At 41.0% G+C, this 20791-nt stretch overlaps 1 protein-coding gene across 1 annotated transcript; it reads left to right on the top strand.

The window, feature by feature from the left end:
- Nucleotides 1-10138: 10138 nt before the first annotated feature.
- Nucleotides 10139-19799, top strand: MMADHC (methylmalonic aciduria (cobalamin deficiency) cblD type, with homocystinuria). Its single transcript, XM_009886360.1, has 7 exons — nucleotides 10139-10183; nucleotides 10476-10620; nucleotides 10886-11103; nucleotides 13651-13756; nucleotides 14994-15124; nucleotides 18053-18139; nucleotides 19482-19799. The coding sequence occupies exons 1-7, from the start codon at nucleotides 10139-10141 to the stop codon at nucleotides 19674-19676; spliced, it is 927 nt and encodes a 308-aa protein (XP_009884662.1). The 3' UTR covers nucleotides 19677-19799.
- The last annotated feature ends 992 nt before the right edge of the window (nucleotides 19800-20791 follow it).

The raw sequence follows: 20791 nt of genomic DNA, 5'->3' as shown, positions 1-20791 counted from the left end.
AGCCTGTGAACCCAGAGCATTTCATGGTTTCATCATACAAGCAGGGCACTGCAGCTAACGTTAGTCTTCCTTTGATCATCTTGCATGTCTCATCTGTTCATACCATAACTTTTGAAGAGGATGTCTGATGTTTTCTTCTGAAGTTCGCGTAAGAAAGCGAAGAGCCTTTATTTTAGGTTACCCTTAGAATAGAGGAGGTTGACACATGCAAAATGCAGTTTTCAGTCATTTGTTTCAGTCATTTCAACACCACAAAAGGAATCTGTCAGTGACAAATTAGTAGGTTGGTTGTTACTCCTAAACCGGTAAAAGAGAACATTAAAGCTACCAGGAACACGTTCTGGAAATTAGACTATTTCTTATCCTTTCTAAAGCATAAATAGATGTTGTGCCATGGAATTAGGCCAAAAATGCATTAGCAAAATAGCAAAGTAGGAACAAGAGTTTGGTGACAGAAACATGTAATAGCACCTAACCAGATTTGTCAGCAGAAGCGTTTTGCTCTCAGCAATAAAGATGCTCTCCAAGTTAATAGGTTTAGCTCTAGATATATTGCAAGACAAAATGCAATAACTCGAATGATTATTAGTTCATCTTGCTGTCTCTACCCAAGGCTGCTCCACAGCAACAATTTTACCCCCAAAGTACCAGACTGATGCGGGGGAGCCTGGACAGAGAGACTTCGCACATGGATTCTGTCTCACTCAGTGACTCACGATAAGAAATATTTGGGGAATTACTAATATGCAACATATCTTAAAGTCTATTTTTTACTCCAGTTTTCACTAAAGGCATCAGAAAGTCTTCTATTGACTTTATGGGGCTCTAAATGTGGGTAACAAAAATCCTGATGAGACTTTGCACGAAGGTTTTCTGAACTGATCCCTGAAATTCTGGGCACTACTCACCTCCCTCTGCCCAGAACCGAGTCGTGGATTTGCACAGGACAAAAGAGGGCAGGCTTTCAAGCACTCCTGCTATCGCATGGCAGCGGCATGCTTCGCAGCGACTGAATTCCTCCAGCTTCCAGCTGGGAGGTTTGGTTAAGCTCCGTAAATTTTTATAGAAAGGGCCTCCAACTGTCCTCACTTACATGTCAGAAGAGATTCTTTATCACAACATCCATCATCCATCCCATCTCCTCAAAGTGGGAAGTTTTGCGATATCTGGTTTTACATACTGCCAGATGCCGGGCTCTTTCATTCACTGCCAGGCAGGAACAGAGCCTCATAACTCATAGGCAACACACGATGCCATAAACCTTTTTGCGAGACATACTTCATAACCAGGAGGGTTAAAAAGTATGACCCCATATATTTAAAAAACAATAAAGGAGGAATTTAGTGGAGTAAGTAGCCCATTAGGCATGGCACTATGTTTAAGCATGAATTTTGACTTAGATTTTCTAAGAGAACACTTTCCAGATGGAAAAATAAAGATTTACCAAAATAGAAACGCCCTATAAACCCACTGATTTTGATACAGTTCTGATGGGAACCTGCCTCCTTACCTGCCACCTAGCACATCTGGCGCACAGAACTGGAGCCAAGCGCCTGGAAGACCACGTTTCAGAGCAGCTGCATGGCTGAGGACCACCATGGCCAAGAGCCGGGACTTGGAGCGCTTCCAGCCTGCTGAGCCCGCTGTCTTTCCCACCAGGAGATCGAGGGGGAGAGCTCCATCTCCTCCTCCTCCTCCTTCTCCTCCTTGTAGATCTCTCCATCCAAGACTTGGGACAGGTGGACCTCAGTCAAGAATAACAGCAGTGCTGTGGTGTAGCCCTGATGCAAAACGGTCCTTTTTCAAGTTCAAGCTCAAGGTGAAACAAATTCAGGTCACACTAAGGTTAGTCCAGGCTACTTCTGGCCTCCAACCTCGGTGACAGTCGCAGCACTGAACATTTTGCTACCTAAATTCCCTATTTGGCCTCGGAAAGAGGCAGATTCAGAGTGGGAGCAACACCTCCCAGTCATAAATGTAAATACCCCCCAAAACACCCAACCTGCAAACGCCTTCCAGGCAGCCTGGCCACGTGGGATGCGGCAGCATCCCACAGGTGCTGGTGGACGCGATACTGGGGGAGAAAGGAGATGGGAATCCCGGCACTAGCCCAACGTGAGATGGGAATCCTGGCACTCCCCCTCTTCCACCAAACATTAAAAACTAAAATAAGAATTGAGGTGAGTGACTGTCTGGCCCTACAGCCTGAGATCCCTTTGGGTAACCACACATCAGGGCTCCCACTCAACCGGCATCGCCACATCTGGAAATGGCACATCCCAGTTTAATATGTTTGACAAATTTCTCTCTGCGGTAAGAACGTAAACTGGTAGTTTACAGACACGGGGGAAGTTACGCTGGTAAAGGATTTCCAGTAAAGCTCCCTAAGCTCCAGCAGTTATCGGGGAAACGTAGTTTACAGACACGGGGGAAGTTACGGTAAAGGATTTCCAGTGAAGCTCCCTAAGCTCCAGCAGTTATGGGGGAAATGCTCGCTTCCTCTGTCTGTTCGTTCGGATGTGCGTTCAAACGGGCAGGGGAGCGGAACGAGACACAGAGCAACGCCCTGAGATAAAGGAGGAAATCCCTTTTGGGTTCACAGAAACAGATCCGGGGGGGGATGTCTTTCCAAAAAGAAAACAAATCACGCTAAGACTTATCTTGTGCATTTGCACCACTTACTAAAAAGCCTCTTGTCCCAGTGGTAGCAAACAAATCTCCCAGCCTAATATCTGGAAATGCCAGAAGAAAGAGATTGTTCGTATAAACACATACATTTCCAGGGGAAGTTTACTCTTCCTATAGCCAGAGGATGTTTACTTTTCCAGAAAAAGAGTATGTTAAAACCTTTCTTCCCTTCTACTTCATCACGATTTCACTGGCACTTAGGAACAGACATTCCTCATTTCAAACAAGGTTTAGCAGGTCAAGTGAGGGGGGACCCGTGGTTGTATACGCAAGAAAAAATAAATACGGGGAATGAAACGAATAAACAAAGAGGGTGAGTTAGAGCTTCGAGACTAGAAGTTCCCCAACTGGGGTGGTGACACAGGCAGGCGATGCGATGGCTGAAGGCTGTCAACTCAAAGAACACGAGCCCCAGGCTGACCTCCACTGGTCAGACCCGTGGTGCTCCTAAATGTCACAGCGACCTCGGGCTGAGACCCTCCTCCCTCCCTCTGCCATTGCTCATGAAGCACTTTTGGACCACAGGGAACACGAGCGGCACGCTACGAGAGCCGGCTGGCTTTCGGTACGTTCGGCTCCTGATTTGCTGCAAGCAGGTTTTAGAGATCAAAAATCAATGCCAACGATCTTAACTTCGGTTTAACAAAGTCCTAATGAAGTTTAATGGATGCCATTAGGTAAATTGCAAGCGCCAGCACTATCCATCATTGCACAGAAACGGAGATACTTTAAAATGCATTTTAAAGGTTCTTATGCAAGTACAATAAGAATAAAGACTATCTCATTATTTTTACAACCACTTAACAAGCTTCTGCAGTATTCAGATAAGCACCTACAAACAAAAAATCACCGCGCTCATAATCAGGTACAGTTCCACTGCCTTCAGACGAATCCCCCTGGTTAACTGCAGGGTGAACCGTGCCATGTAAGCAGCAAAGACCCACATTTGGGAGGAAACCCCGGCTCTGGGAAAACAGGCAAAAGCTGCAACGCTAATGCTTATGGAAGAATTCCAAAAGCCTCTATTTGGACAAGCCAAAAAATTTTTTACCTTTCAGCTAATGAATGAAGATGAAGACAAAGAAGTTTCGATTAAGGTCTTGCTCCCACAACAAGTGAAGAGGAACAGGAGAACCCCTTCAAGGCTGGGCTTTATAGAGCAGCAGATGTGCTTCAGGAACAATACGTGGTTCTCTGCAGAAAGACAGACAAGCTTCCACTGCGCTGAACAGGACAGAAATCCAGTTCCATCACTCATAACCCAAGTAAACAGGTTACAACAGCGGTGCCATGGAGCTGAGCAGATACTAAAGACGCCACGTCCACCTGTACGAGTGCAGGCACTGGCTGACAAACACTGAATTGCCCAGGAGCATTTGATGTTTGTGTGAAAAGAGCCCTCTGACTTTCATGAACACAGAAGCACCTGATCACAGGAGAAGTCACATTTGCATGCTGAGTCTCTGGAGTTCTCCAGTCCCACTCCAGGACCTCATCCCATTGAGTTTTGAAGATCTCCAAGATGGAAGAGTGGAGTGTTTGCTTGTCTTAGACAACAAAACTTCTCAGAGGCACCTCTGGCTCCTTGGCTTGCAGACCAAGGAATCCAGCAAGTATGGGGATGGTGAAGGAGACGGCCAACTAGGGCTTGGAGATCGGTTTTCAGGCAGAGGGTGGTGGTGACTGTGAGAGTTCCCTTTCACATCCCTCTCGCTCTGATGTTGATGCAGCTGCTGAGACTCTTCCCTGCGCTGCACCTTGTTCAAACTGCCAGGAGGAAGCCACTGTCACCAAAAAAAAAAAAAAGACTGATAAGGAAAAAGAGCATCTCAGTAACACAACAGGAAAAGCTGGTGGTGCACTTCAGGTTTCACTGTTGAAATTGCTGCAGGTTCCTGGACAGAGACCGTTTCTTCCATCTTCATGGAAAGAAGTGTCCTGTTAACTGAACCTAAGTGTATTTTTCAGAAAAGACTTTAAAATGAGGAATTAGGTATCATCTTGTGTGCATTCCTTCCTTTCCCTCAAACTGAAAAAAGTAATCTCGGAGGGAAGAATTTAATCAAAGCCAGCTGCTAATTACTTTCCTGACACCAGGGGAGAAGAATGTTGGCATCAGAAAGATCTGGAAGATTTTCATGATTAATATTTGATAAATCTGTAATTGGATCGTTTGATTTTGCAGTCTCCTTTGAATAGAGGTAGAAACTTTATTGAAATTAATCTTTATGAATTCAGGCCACAAACTTCAGGGGATGATAACTCATTGATTGATTTGAGTACCTTCAAGTGCTAACCCTGGAGAGAAGATAAATTGGAATTGCCTAAGGACAAGTCAATACAGACTGAATGTAATCCAGAGTGCTTTCCTATTAGAGGAAATAAATTACATTCTCTAAAGAGTTAAAGTCAAATTTCTCCAGCCTTCTTTTGCTGAAGTTCAGAGATTCAACATGAATATTTAATTTAAAAGCAAATGAGAATTAAGTGTGCTAACATTGAATTAATAAAATAGTTGAGTAGCATGCAACAGTGAGCAAATGTTCTCATGAAAAAAAACGAAACTCAAAACTGCAACATTATAGGTGTCTAATACATCATATTGTTTAGAATTGGATATAGGAATTTTCACTTGATCCTAATAAAGCACAAATTCAGAACATTGTAGGGCTGAACATTATTACGAAGAACAACAAAAGCAATTTTTTGCTCTGATTTTTAGCTATTGAGTTATGTATTGAAACCTTTAGAGCTGGTTTATGCTAATAACCCAGCAGCAAAGCAAAAAAAAAATTGTCCAGAAATACCTGGTTTATAACTAAAGTAAATTAAAGGCCATGTGCACATTCACTGAGGGATCTGAACGCCCAGTCTGTTATTTTGAAGGCAAGAGATTAAAGTTCCCTTTCCTTAACCAGCATCGCTGCTTTGAACAGACAGCAAAGAAACGGCACAAAATAAGAAAGAAGAGTCTTAATCTTAGTATACCGATGCGGCTCGTGTGCGTTTCCCCTCTACTGCAGAAGCAAACTGCAATACGGCTCTTTTATATTAGCTCTAAAGAAGATTCAGGTTTGGACACCTCTCCCCTGATATTTTTAATTCAGCATTTGAATAGTTGCATTAGTATGCACAGCACTTTCCACATATGCAAGTAGGGAGGTTTTTGCCTCAAAGAACTCATGATCTAAATTAAATCGCAATATTGAAAAAAGCACAAAAAAGCTACCTGGAAACAACACTGAGTCTTAAGCTAGCTACAAAGCTTTCTCCCTTCCCCTTTCCATTGATGGCAGGATGTATGAAAAAGCAAGATATAAGAGGTGATCGCCTGTGCTAGGCAAACAAAAAAACCCGAACTTGAAGACGAAGATGACGAGGCCGTTCAGCACAGCGCCTGTGGAAGCCTATTGGGGACTCAGAATTAGAAAACTGATAAAAAAGCTTTGCTAGAGAAGCTGGAAAGACACAGCATATAAGAACTCATGGATTTGGTAGCTATGGCATGATGGCTAAAGCGTTTGAAGTGGATGAGGAAAAAGGCAAATACAAAGATGAAAAAGAAGGAGCTACAATGATCCTTCCTACAACTGCACTTCAGGCCAGAGGGGGACAATGTATCAGCCATGTTCCAGGTGGCATTAAAAAAGAGGATGGCAATTTGAACCCAGGTTACACACTGGAAAACCAGTACAATTCTGCAAACGGAGAGGGAGCACGTGCAGGAACTCTACACATGCACAAGGACATGGCTTTGGAATCAGCACTCTAGCTGAGCCTCACGGACGTTGTGTATATATTCCACATCCATTCTGTGGGTAGCGATCTATTCAGCAGAACCCATAGAGTCAGTAGGACTCAATACCAAACATAACCCATCTTTTTATTGCCCGTTTTTCTTGGAGCAACAAAGACTTGCCCACAAACCCAGCCTGGAGCACCTTCGACCGCAGACGGTGAGTAGAGCGGACTAAAACCATCACCCCTTCTCTTTGCCGTGGAGCAAAGAGTCGTTCGGACAGGAGAGCCCACCTGCGCAGGGCTTCCAGCCCAACCCCACCGCCGGGCCCCTCCGCCGCCGCACACGGGGGGACGCTTTCCATTGGAAATACGCGTTTGCATTAATAAATTCTGCAGCTCGTTAACTTTATGCGGCAAAATTTAAAAGATTATTTAAGCGCTCTGCCCATGGAATCACCTCAGTCTAGCTCATAGTGGAGAAGTTTATTTTAAAAAAAGCTGGCCTCGTAAGCAAACCTCACCCCAGATCCCCATGCACAGGCCCAAGGAGAAAAGGTGCAAAACCAAAGACTTTCCACAACAAAGCACGAAAAATAAAAGCCTTTGGTCCACTGAAGAAGGGTTTTATTCATACTTTGTAACACAGCTATTTGAGGAAACCACGTATCGCCCTCGGAGGGTCAGTTCTGTCAGCAGAAGTGGCATTTACGCCCCCCGCCTCACCGACTTGCAGGAAATCCCTGGGCCTAGCGGCCCTTCGCTGGCTGAGAAGCTCCCCCTGCATTTCTTTCAATAACAACACCCCCTCTTTTATTCATTCTCCACTTGCATTGTACTCCCCGGCCCCAGAAAGCCCCGGCCGAGGGCGGACGGACGGACGGACGGAGGGGGGGTGTACCGGCAGCCCGGCGGACATTACGCCACTGACTCCTGGCGCACCCACCGGGTACTGCACCGCCGGTGCCGGGCGAGCCGGTGCCCGACACCACGACCCCGAGGAGCCCCCGCGCCCAGACAAGGAGGAACACCAGCTCCGGCTGCGGCGGCCCGGCCGCCCACTCGCCCGCCCGCCATGAGGGGGCCGCCGCAAGGCCCCGCCGCCTCACACCGCCCAGCGGCCCCGGCCGCTCCCCTACCAGGCCTCCCCACCGCCCTAAGCAATCGATCGCCGAACGACTCGCCCCGCCTCTCCCTGCCCGCGCCCTCCACGCGCTAATCGAGGTGTCGGTGGATCGGCTCGCTTGGCTTGGCCGCGGGCGGGGCGGACGTCCGTCACGCGGGAGCGCCGGGGCGGGGGGGGACGGCGGACGGCGGCCGCCGCCATTTTGCAGGAAGAGGTGAGAGGTGCGGGCGGGGTGGTGGTTCCGTTGCTCCCGGTGCTTCCTTCGCCCCTCTCGTCGCCGGCAGCTTCGGCCGCGGGCCGGCCGGGCCTGTAACGAGCGGGCGGCGCCGCCGCGGTGGTTCGTGGGGCTGTTGTCGGGGGTAAACGGGGGCGGGCGGCGGCAGCCGTGAGGGGCGATCGGCCTCGCCGGGCGGGGTGAGGGGGCGGGCCGGAGGAGAGGGGGCAGCCCCGGTCCGGCCGGTGCCTCGGAGGCCAGGGCGTTCGCTTCTCTTCCAGGGGCCTGTCGGCGAGAGGGAGCCCGCCGTCTGCAATGGCCAATGTGAGTAAACCGAGGATTAAGTCGGATCTGGTTGGGTTTGTTCGTTTGTTGTTTTTGTTTTTTTTTTAATGTCATGAGTTAAGATTAAATACTCGGGTTCACCGGGCTGCTTCAAGACTGAAGAATAAAACACCCTTTATTGATTCAGTCTTGCCGCGGAGACATGAATAATGTATTGATTTCGGCGGTGCTTTTTCACTTGTGTAACTCAAGGTGTGTAAATATTTGCATAAGTCAGCTCAGACAACTTGTCTGTAATTAACGCTAGCATCTCCACGTCAGGTGATCCTGATTGTAAGAAAAAAATGCTCTTCTTGTAATTACGCGTCAGCTATAATTGTTTCCATTTGTTTTATTTGCAGTGTAATCATTATGCAAAAAACAATTTCAATAGTAGTTTTACATAATAGAGGAAAAAACATTTAAGTGGAATTAGCAGACTTTTGTTGTTGTCACAGGAAGCTTTTAAACCTAAAAGCGGTGGTTTAGAACTAGACAGCTTAAGGCCTTAACTGTAAATACTCGATTTAAGTCAGAAAATCAAATGTGCCTTTATGTATTTGCATCTTCATAATGTTGATAGGACCCAACTAGACGTTGTGCGTCTAATAAGTTCCATCTAGTTCTATCAGGGCCAGGTTGGACGGGGCTTTGAGTAACCTGGTCTAGTGGAAGGCGTCCCTGCCCATGGCAGCCGGGTGGAACGAGATGATCTTTAAGATCCCTTCCAACTCAAAACATTTTATGTATCTATGTTTATGTAGAGGAAGTATGTAAGAAACAGATGCTTACTGGCTTAGGTCTCTGAATACTCTGAATAGAGTTTTAATCTTAAACGTACAACTAGTACCATAATTTCACTTTTGTTAAAGTAACCTTGTTGCCTACATATTTAGCGGTAAACACATACATGAACTTTTATAGAGTCAAGAATACAGCACTTAAGGAAAATCCCTTTATGTCAGTTTCTCAAAAGAATCTTTCCCTCGCATGGAAAATAAAGTTCTATGAAAGCACATGTGCTATGGCAGGTGGGATTTATATTTTCCAGTAATGCATGCTTTTGTGCAACTGTAGTGAAGAGTATTAGTAGTTTTGTGCTTAAGTTAAGTAGGCTTTATTTTTTTAAAAAAGTTACACTTCTAATTCTGAGTGTATGATTGATTATTTTTCTGTGTGTAAATGCATCATGAAAGTTGTCAATCTATTTTTAAAGTATAAAAAATAGATCAGATGTTTCAGTTTAATCACATCACCTGGATATATTTTTTTTTTTTAAAAAAAAAAACAACCACACCACCACACAACAAAAACCACCAGTAACACTCGCTCATATTGGCCTCAGAGTTAATCTTCATGGTGAGGAGCTGCTAGCTCTGTGGAGCCCTGTTGTTGAGACCATTTGCATGCTCAGGGAGATAGCACTACATCATTTTCTGTTTGCTGTGTGGCAGAATCAGCTTCTAATAGACTCATCTTCAGCAATTGAAAGTTGTGTTGACAGGAAAAACGATGTGGTGGGAAGCGGATTTTCTGCTGTATTCCCAAGACCATGGAATTCATAAAGGTTTTATGGCTTACTGGCGTTTTGCCCACCATACTGATCTGTTTGCAACAACGCTTGTTTATAAATAAGTGAATGTACTGAGTTCGCTAATCTAAATTACATTGGCTGCACTAACTTAACTTTTGCACATGTTAAATGTTTATGGATTTTGAGAGCAAAGGAAAGAAGCTGAAATTACCATACCTACCTGTTTTAATATGCATGTCTCCCTCTATAGTTCAGAGCAGTGTAGTTTTCTGACAAAGTATGTGTAAGCACAAGTGTATGCATGCTTGTAGATGACAGCTACAAGATGTATCTATAGTGCTATTAATTTGTGTCTTCCTCCAGTCTTTTTAAGAAGTAGGAATACAGACTGGCAAATGTTTGTGCTAGCCTTCAAGGCAAAAATCTCGTGATATCAGTGGTTACTTAATTAACGATATTTCTAGGTATTTCTAGTAATCAGTCCTGTGATTGAATTGTGACAATCATGGAAACGATGACATGCATGGAAATAATCATAGAAACAATCCCCATCCATAATGTAGTTTAGATTGTGGGGTTTCAGTGGTGCTATTTAAACTTTTCAGGGTTCTTTCCTCGGATGAGAGGGCCTTTCAGTAAGTGTTTGCTTTACTTAGAATACTATTACTAGTGAAATAGAAAAGTAATAATAAAATACTTCTAAAACTTGATTTTACAGAAACACAGCTCATCATAATTACAATCTTAATTTAATTATCGAGTGAGGATTTCTCTTGTGATCCACAAAGCTGTACTTAAACTAGTATTTTTGCTAGCAGTATGTAATACTAATTTTGTTTTTGTCTTCTCAGGTGCTCTGTAACAGAGCGAGATTGGTCACCTACCTACCAGGGTTTTATTCCCTAGTCAAAAGAGTTGTAAATCCCAAGGCTTTTTCTACAGCAGGTTCCTCTGGCTCAGATGAGCCTCATGTTGCTGCTACACCTCCAGACTTATGTAAGAAAAAGCAAATTCATTTTCTTTGAATTTGTGTGCTATCAGAACTCGGCACCCTGTATAAATTTGGGAATTCTGAAGTGCGCTTTTTATGTCAGGACCCTTACTTTCACTTGTGTGTTGCGGTTACTTTGGTTATATGATTGAGGTGAAATACAGATATTTGTATGGGAGAGGGTTTTTCTTCTTTTTGTGTTTTGTGGGGTTTTTTTCCCCTCCTTTCTTTTTAGATGTGATGACTAAAGCAAGGCCTTCACTTTTGCAGGTCCAAGAACTGTATGGCCAGATGAAGTAATGGGTCCATTTGGTCCTCAGGACCAGAGATTCCAGTTGCCTGGTAATATTGGTTTTGACTGTCATCTAAATGGCACTGCTTCTCAGAAGAAAAGCCAAGTTTCAAAAAGTCTGCCTGATATATTAGCAGAGCCTTCAGCAAGTGAAAGGCATGAATTTGTAATGGCACAATACATAAATGAATTTCAGGTAAGAACAGGCTTCATCTATGTGAAACTGGTATTTCTTGTCTAAGAGAAACATAACTAATTTCTCTTCCTCTGGAAAAAAAGATATTGTTGGGCTTTCTAGATGTTTTTGAAAGATGAATTTCAGTGGGGGTGAGCGAGATATTACATAGAACCTAACTGAATTTTTTTCTTTTAGGAAAAAGTATTTCAGTGTGTGGTTTTTTTGACTAAGCAGTGGTTAGTGAAATAGCATTCTAGTAGTGGCTTAATTACATGGATATGGGAAGAGAAAACTTTCAAAACTTACTGTTTACCAAGTCTCACCACCTTCTATCAAACAGAATTGGTAGTTTCTTCAGTATTTCATTTAACAGATATGGACTTACGTAGTTTGGACAGTGTTTAGATCTGCCTGCTGAGTTCTGACAGCCCTTGAATTCACACAGGAGAAGCAGATCAATGTACCTCAGGCCTCACAATGAGACTGCATTTTGGTGATGGCAGAACTTGCAGCGAGTCAGATGCATTGTTAACAACAAGCAGCTTCGTAATTGCTAGTGTGATTGCAACATTTCAACGGATGTTTAGTACTTCTAGCTGCTGACTCAACTTTCCAGGCTCTCTGAGTTTGTGACATGCTCAGACTTTGGAAGTCAGATAGCAAATCTCCGTTGTGAAAATGCTGTATAGTGTTTTTTGTAAATGTAGCATTGTATTCCAAAGTCTTCAGAAAACCTAAGCTTCTGGTGAGCTCCCCAGATTCTGTATCCGGTTTGTGTGGGTCATACTTTCCGTTAAAAGCTCAACAGAAAATTCTAGTCTTTCATTTGTTTAGTGCAAACCAGGTGCACTGAATGCCTGTCCGCTTTCTAGCAAGATTACTTGTACAACAAAGTGCCTGGGGCAGCTGTTGCTGTCTGAAATGGAAGGGAGAAACTGGAAAGAGCAGAGGCAGGTTTTGCAGCTGGTATTCAGAAAGCAGTCAACAAAGGTCAGCTCTGTGTCATACCGGTGGTGTTTCGGAATCCACGAACAGCATTTAGCTAACGAAAATGCTAAACTACTCATCCTAGGAGAGGGCCCAAATTTGAGTGATGGGATCAGCTGAATATAGAAACCTGTGGTAGGTTGCTGCAGCAAGCAGGAGAAGAGCTCAGTGCTGCTGCAGCTCAGGCACCAGTCCTCAAACCAGTCAGAGAAATGGCAAACTTCTCTAACCTCTGCATACCCGAGATTGATGTGTTAGTTCCATCTGAGCAGAGTAAATGGGCCTAACAGCCTATCAATATGAGGAAGTGGTATTGATCTTTAGAAAATGGTCATAATCTCTAGATAATAGCATGCCTACTAAACATGTACTATGTAAGTGGTGTTTAGCTGGATAGAATGGAAGCAGTAGACAAGAAATGACAATGAACTGCTGTTCTAGCAAGAGAAGCATCCTATAGTTAGAAAGAAAAGGGGTTTACCAACATAACAGCTTGTTTTGTCAGGCTTAAAGCACCAACTGGTCTGTCCCAACGACTTTGCAATCATAATGTAAGATACATGTAGAAACATATGTATTGAAACTGCAGTTAATGTCTGTTGTTTGTCTATTGTCATGTTTATTTTTTGGCTGGGTTGATTTTAGGGGGGTTTTTTTGCTATTCTTGAGTGTTAACTTCTAAAGCAGAAATGCTAGCCACGCTCTTTTCAATGTAATAGTTTTCTCTAGGGAGAACTTTTGGATAAAGGCAGGTATTAAATAGGACATAATTACGATGTTGAGTAGTACATTTCAGTCTTAGAGAAACTTGCTGAAATTCCTTGTAAATTATAGCACGGTTAGAGCTAGAAAAACAGTATTAAGGCATTCTACACCTATTACATTATAATTGGTATCCCAAAGGAGGAAGCTGTTGTTTCTACTTTCTTTAAGGCATTTCAAGCTTAAATGCATCATATCTATATATATATATAGATATGTATGACTTGTAGGTGGTCCATTTGTAACATAACCACAAGAACCTGGTTTGGGTTTTGGGGTTTTTTGTTTGTTTTTTTTTTTTTTAACTGCAGAACTAAAAAAGCTGTAAAGAATAAAAATGTAAAAATGGCATTACTCATAAACTATTCTGCTTTTCAAGCAACAACAGCTAAAGCTGAGCATACTGATCAGAGGTCTGGAACTGTTGTGTAACTTTAAAATAAAGTTTTATTCTGACTCAGATAATGTGTGTATGTCTGAAATCTATCAATTGCTGTTGTGTTGAATACTCGAGGCCATTGTTTCAGAAAGATATTTTTCAAAAATTTTTGTATTGGTTAAGGCTTTGAGATAATACCGTTACAATAGTACATAAAGCTGAAAATTTCTGTATAGGTTTAAGCAATAGGTTATACCTGTATCTGTTCCACTTCCAATATTTGAAAAATGAATTTTAAGTCTCATTGCAGATGATCTTTCTGTGAAACTGCTTGGATGTATCAGTGGACATTTAGTCCCAAAAACATAGTCTGGTGTACAAAGTTATTCCTGTTATATGTTAATGAATGGGAAAGTTACGGTTTTCATTTTTCTCAGGGTGCTGATGTTCCACAGAAACAGCAAATAAATAATGCTGAAACTTACTTCGAAAATGCAAAGGTAGAATGCGCAGTCCAAGCTTGTCCTGAACTGTTACGGAAAGGTACATTTTCACTTTTTTTTTTTGATAGCTAAGAAATTATAACCTTTAAAAATGTAAACAACACTTAAGTAAATGCTCTGATGTAACTGGTGCCACAGAAAAGGGTAGTCCAGAGTTAATATTTTACAAAAGAAAAACACCTGCTATAAAAGGAAAACTGAAACGGAACGCAGTGCCATTTAAATTCAAGATCAGCTGGGGCGGGGAGTAACTTTCACCTGTTTCTTTAGTGTCAGGTAGATTCTGGAGCTAATTCACTATCCAAAAACCAGTTTGTGACAAAATCAAATCTTTTGGCACTGCTTTTCAGTAAAATAGCCAATTGAAATTATAAAACTACTGAAAATGTTGCTTTTGGATCTTTCTTTAATTTGTTCAAGAAGGAAATGATTGAAATTGAATTGGGATAAAACCTTCTAATTTAAAGAGTGATGTACTGAAAGAGAGAAGAGACTGAAGTCTGGCTGAAATCATGGTCCAGATGCTCAAGAGAGCAGACTTTTCGGAGAGTAAGAAAGAGTGAACCTTTAGACTTTTAATTTTGGAAGGTGCTTTTTCCTTCCACACTGAAAATAAGGGTCCATGAAGCCTAATTGTGACTTTGGTGCTTCACATTCATTCCTGTTTGTAGTCCAATAGACAATGTAAAGAGAGAATCATGGTAGCTTGGGCCTTCTCTGTCCCAGGGGAAGAACCATCACAACTCCTGCCTATAGTGCACCACTGATACAGAGTCTGCTGTCACATCCTAGGAAGTAGATCTAAGGCATTTCTGCTGAAAGATTTAAAGCCAAAATCAGCGTGCATCGTACAACGCGGCTTAGCCAGAAAATAAGGGTCTTCACACCTTGCATGCGTTGAGAACTGTGGTGGTGTTCAATTCAAAATATTACTATACTTGGTATTACATCTTCCCAAAAACAGGCACTTGTTTGCACATTCTGAAATGTGCAGAGTAGTGGGGCTTTTATCATCTTGCAGTTAAATAGGAGGTCTTGAAATAGCAAACTCCATTGCCTAAGTCGCTTTTAACAGGACCTTACCCAGGTGCATTAGCTTCCACAAAAGCAACCTCAGCATTTCATGCTGTTTGCTGGATCTGACCTGAAAAACACACACGCATCTTGGATTTAAATGTAAAGAAGACTCTAAATTAGGGTCAATAATTTGTCTAAAACCGAAAAATCATAAGTAAAATGTAAGAGCAAGCTGTAACGTGGTGGTTTCACTTTTTTAGACTTTGAATTGATGTTTCCAGAAGTGAATGCCAACAGTTTAACCGTATTAACTGTAACCCAGAAGACTAAAAATGATATGACTGTATGGAGTCAAGAAGTGGAGGATGAGAGAGAAATGCTGTTAGAAAATGTAAGTAGCTGACAGGAGCGTCATCTTATTTTTGTTTGTAGATTAATCTTCTGTGAACTATGTTTGTATTTTGGTCCATTTGTGGCTCTGGTAGTAATACACTGTATTATTTTTTAGAGCATTTTTTGAGCTAATCTTATGTTCTTTTCCTGATAAAATGGGGATAACTTTTTTTCCTCCAGCTTTGTAGCTTTTTAACTACTCTACATGTCTCATAGAACTATTAAATTCTTTGTAGTGGGGTGAGTCAAAAGTATGTGAAAATGTTGTAAAATGCTGCAGTAAATTATTAAAGACACTTGATTGTTGCTTTGTTGCAGTTTAAGGGCAGCAACTATTTTTCTCACCTTATTTCAGCTTTAGAACAGTGGATTTTGTAGGATTTCACTTCTCTCTTTGTTTTTCTGTGGCATAACTGAGATTCCAGTACAGAGTCTGTGAGTGTGTCCTTACTTGTAAAACGTGGTTGCTCTGGGGTTTGTTTGGTGGTTGTTTTTTTTTTTTCCCATTCTGATGATGGGTATGGCTAATGCTTTTAGTCTGGGTATCTTGTGTTTATTACATCTTAACCATCCTCATAAACTTTGTCAGTTTGTTCTGTTGCCACTAGAGGTCTCTCTGACAATCGCTTTATTGCCCATTCGTCAGATTTTTTTGTGTGTGTTGTCCAGCAGGTGTCAGTGTTCACCACCGCTAACATTCTTAGCGCCTCAAAGTACAACGTTTCTATATATTATTTGTTATAATCTTTCTAAAACGAATAAAAATAATTTTTCATTTGTATAGTGAGGGTCACATTTGTGTTTGAAGATAGTCTGATAATGTCCTTTTCAATCCTGTAAATTGCCAGTGTGGCCTGTGTAAAGCAGCGTAAGGGTTACCACGAAAAAGGAAGAAGCAGTCTGAAGGATCAACGTAAAGATTACACACAAATTAAAATTCCCTTCATTTTAGTCTGTTCTTCTCTTTGAATTATTTATGGTCTGTTGGTCTTTGGCCTTGTAATCTGGTCTAATTATATGTTAATTGGCATCTTTCTTCCTTGTGCACCTCCCTGTCAAGTCTCATATAGTCATTGTAGGGGTGTTAGGATGTTGGATGTAACCTCCTGGCCTAAAGGTTACTAACAGCAAATTCACAAGAAAATGGTCTGTTTGTTTGCTTCATAGATGGTTAGAAGTAACCGTAAAAATACTAATTTAATGTGAGAGGCTTGTGCTAAAGTAATGAGGGTTATTTACAGCCAAATCTAACTGTTTACAGTAGTGAATCTCAAGTGTTTATTAACCTCACTCTAAGTGATTGTTGAGGACTTGTTACAGTATATCTTTTGATCTAGTGTTGTATCAGAAATGTAATGCCTAAAATGCTGTCTTCAGATGGCTTACTCACATTGGTGACTTAATTTACAGTTGAAGCGTGGTTAATTATCAGAGCCATCGACTATCAAAGTACAGAACAGATTACTGTAAAGGATAAAATTCCTGTATTTTGGACCATTAAGGGACTGAAGCTGAGTAGCTATAATAACATTTCTATAAACTTGAAACCTTAAGCTGCTAAGGGCGCTAAAGTATTAATTTATCCTGAAGTTAAAATATTTTTTTTCCTAGAGATTACGGAATTTCACGTTTCAAAGAAGCTATGTGACTTCTATTTGTGCTTTACTCTAGCTCAGTGTACTCAGCTGTTTAGATTTTTGCTCTTGAACATGTTTTTCTCAGAGGGCATGGATGGTTTTAGAACCATCGTTTTTTTTCTCGCTCACCTTTGCAGGTTTTTTCAGAAGTTTTCTATGGGGCCCTGATGGCCCTCATAACATGGGTTGGAAACTGCTGGTCTGGGTGATTAAAAGCACGTAACTGAGGTCTCCTGTTCTTGCTGATTTATCTGTGGAAAAAATGTGCTGTGTAATCTGTAGGTCGTGTAATTATTTTGTGCCCTGTGTTGTGATGTCAGAATACAGGAGCACAGCTTTAAATCTACCTGGTTGAATTTTCTTCTATACCTGACAAACGGATAACTGCAACACAACACCAAAGATTTAAAAAATAAAACTAAAAGAAAAACATATCATATCAGCTGATGTGAAAAGTTTGCTGCAAAAAAAAAAAAAGTAGATTCTTTAAACTCTCTCTTCAGAGAAGGGAGGTTTTTGACATGTTATAGAACAGGAAACTTCTTGGCATGTTGCTTAATGGAAAATACTATTTTGGGGAACATCAGCTGGTGTCCTCCAGTGTAATTGAAACATGACCTACAACTTTGATTGTTAAATAGTGGGAGAGTTTGAAATCATGATTCGTCCTCCTGTCCACCAGTTAATTACAAGAGAATTGGTGTAGATTGTTGTAAAAGTCAAGTGCTTATGCAACTGTTTGTTATTGTGACATAGAACTAAAATGTTCTTCAAAATCATTTGTAGTGCAGGAAGAACTACCTAATACTGTGCTGTTGGCTGAGATAAGACCTTACAGCAAAACTATGTCTTTCATATGTTTATAAAAAAAATGCTACATTTAGTGTCAAATTTGTGGAGTTTAGGTGAGATCTGTAAACTCATGGAAATAACACAGAAATACCTGAAGTAATGGTTGCCTTCTTAAAGAGGATAACAGGTATGATTGCAATCTGCATGAATAATCAAAGCAATTACATTATTTCTTGTACAAGCTGTTAATCCATTACTGACTGGCACAAGGAACACTTCTAAATCTCATGTGATTGGAGTAGCCTAATGTATGCAATTAATTCTAATCTTCTTAATATTATTAATATTTTTATTGAGAGTATGCTGAATTTCTCATCTATTAGCAGAGGCCAAAACAAATCTGTGCTTGTTTATTGCAGAATATTTTATACATGTTCTGATGCGTATGTAACAAAAATCCCATTTGATACCCTTCTTTCCCTTTATTTTCTTTTAAGTTCATTAATGGTGCCAAGGAAATTTGCTATGCAATTTGCTCTGAAGGCTATTGGGCTGACTTCATTGATCCATCCTCAGGACTGGCAGTAAGTTATGTGCTGTGTGGAATATGCAATGGACACTGCTGTGTCCTAAATAGCAGTGGGATTTCTATTCTTCTATATGAGTTAAATCCAACCTTTTCACATTGCCCAAAAGCTGTTACCATAGGATAATTGCTTTCATAAATTAAGATATGATAGTAAACCTGAGCCAGTTCTCGTACTGTGTCAGCTGTCATTGCAGTTGGTGCTTTGGAGAATATCGTTCAGCAGTGAAGCTGAATTTTGGATAAATTTTTATGCCCTAAAGCTCTTGATCATTGCGCAATAGGCTGGTTATGCCCTCCCAAGGTAACCTGGTAGTCCTAACACCTATTTGTGTAGATGGAGGGTTTCAGAAGGTGTCTTTGCACTCGTTAATGACATCTTTGTTACACAGAAAAAATGAATAGCCTGTTCCTATTAAACAGCATGGGCACTGATGATCAGATTACACCAGTTCTTTGGAGGAGCTGACCATTTCTTACCAAGACATCTGTGAAGCATAAAGAGTCTTAAAACTTACAAGAGAGAATTGAGAAAGCTTCTATCAAAGCATGAGTGTGTATCTATTTTTGTCTGAGAAATGTTAAAACCATATAGTTGAAGATAATCATGGTAAAGCTCCGTTTAGTGGAGTTTTATTTAAAACCACTGTGAAAGGCAGTGATGTATTGTGTCAACAGAGGCAACTACATTTCACAGAGGATGTTTGTAAGGTGAACAGGCAGTTGAAGATGTGTATAATGCTTAAAAGCTTCCCAGAAATTCCATGCATTTAAGGAATAGTTAGGGATTGATGAAAATAGGGTTCTGTCTTTTGGCTCCAGTTCGGTAGTAACAGCCCTAACGAAAACCTATTCATCAGGAGTAGGCTTTTGGTCAGAAGCTTCCTCCGGAGATAAGTAACTGAAATACCTGTTTCCAATTTACACACATTTTTGGTCTTTAAAGAGTCTTTCTTTATAGGGGGCTCATTAAAAAGGTACATGTCTTATTTTTGCTGTTTCACAGAAGGGTCCTATCCTTATTGCCTGTAGAAGTAGCAGAACCTTTCCAAAGCACTTGAGGTTTTTTGTGTGATTGATTTAGACATTCAAACACATTGATACGCCTTCAGCGCTCTGTCAGTGGCAAAGGGAAATCTTCAAATACAAGTTAACCTTTAAATAAGGTGCACTGTTTAGTTTCCCATGTAGATTTCCTGAATAAAACTGTACATAAAATTTCCTCCGACAGATGTAACTGGTACTTCTGGGCGTAGGTTTTGTTTTAAAAAGGGGTAGTTCTGATATTTTAAATGCTCTTGGAAATGTTCACGTGAAAAATTCTCTTTTTTTCCATCTAGTTTTTTGGACCTTACACAAACAACACTCTGTTTGAAACAGATGAACGCTACCGCCACTTGGGATTTTCCGTTGATGATCTTGGCTGCTGCAAAGTTATTCGTCATAACATCTGGGGTACTCATGTGGTTGTAGGAAGTATTTTCACTAATGCTGAACCTGACAGCCCTATCATGAGAAAACTAAGTGGAAACTAGGAGTCATCAGGGTTTCACAAGTTCTTACGACCTTTGCGTTCTTTACTTGATGATTCTCTCTAAGCATTGTCAGGTAATGCCATGCTTTAAACTATTCTTAGGTAATAAAGTAGCTGTTATTTATTTTAGTCTTTGTGAATATGTGTTCACCACATGTGACTTGGAATATTAATTGACAGCATTCAAACAGATACCTTAATGTGCCACATGAATTTTAAGCTGTGAGTTTCCTTCATCTTGAATGAGTTTAAACATACATGTACATAGCTATATGCATATCCTTTTTTAATATTATCTTACAAGCCACACGTCTTAACCATTTTGTCTTTCAGTGACTAACAAAGCTGTGCTCTTGTATTAAAAATCCTGGTGCCACTGAAGTTTCTAGGAATTTTGCCACTTACTGAAATAAGTAAGTGGAGAGAAGAAAAGTGGACTATAATAAAATTGTTCTCCCAGAATATAGAACTTAATAAAAAATGCAGAAGTTAATGCTGGGCTAGTCACTCATTCACCATTCTTAAATGAGAATAATTAGATAAGATTTTCAGTGGTCTCTAACTACAAGTAGTACTTCGGTAGGGGAGTGTTCACTTGATTGCTACATCCAGAGGCTCAGTAAAAAGTCTTAAATTACTCTAGAATCAGTCATCTCATAAGATTTTTTGTCTTTTTATTGCTTGGGATTTTATTTTCTCAGTGTTAGCTAAATATATTTAATTAGTTTATATATGTAAATGTAATTTAAAGTTGCTTTTGTAACTTTCTTAGGTCATTAAATACATTGTGGAAAAAAAAAAAATAATAGGACAATGCTTGGATATCATCATTGTTTTCCTGCACTTGGATGCAATTTAGACTTGTCTCTGTGGAATTTTGAAATGCCTGTGCAAAGAGCAATTATGATCAATTATTGCAATTATGATCAATTATAAAAATATTACAACAGGAAGGTTTCAGTAAACTAGTCAGTCTCTTCAGGTATCATAAAAACAATCGGGTCAGTTGAAGTTACTGGGGAAGAATAGTGAAGAACATCCAAGGCACCGGAAATGCCAGAGCTCTGTTGGCTGCCTCGCTACAGAGACCAAGTAACGAACTAGATTTTAATCTCG

This window comes from Charadrius vociferus, unplaced genomic scaffold (assembly GCF_000708025.1).
Source record: "Charadrius vociferus isolate BGI_N301 unplaced genomic scaffold, ASM70802v2 scaffold35, whole genome shotgun sequence".
NCBI classification, from domain to species: Eukaryota; Metazoa; Chordata; class Aves; order Charadriiformes; family Charadriidae; genus Charadrius; species Charadrius vociferus.
The sequence above is the reverse complement of the archived record's forward strand: the minus strand, read 5'-3'. Positions and strand labels throughout refer to the sequence as shown.

Coding starts and splice junctions, on each gene's coding strand:
- MMADHC (XM_009886360.1), top strand. CDS start 10,139: ATGACATGCATGGAAATAATCATAGAAACAATCCCCATCCATAAT. Junction 10,184..10,475: donor AAACAATCCCCATCCATAAT/GTAGTTTAGATT, acceptor TTGTCTTCTCAG/GTGCTCTGTAACAGAGCGAG. Junction 15,125..18,052: donor GAGAAATGCTGTTAGAAAAT/GTAAGTAGCTGA, acceptor TTTTCTTTTAAG/TTCATTAATGGTGCCAAGGA.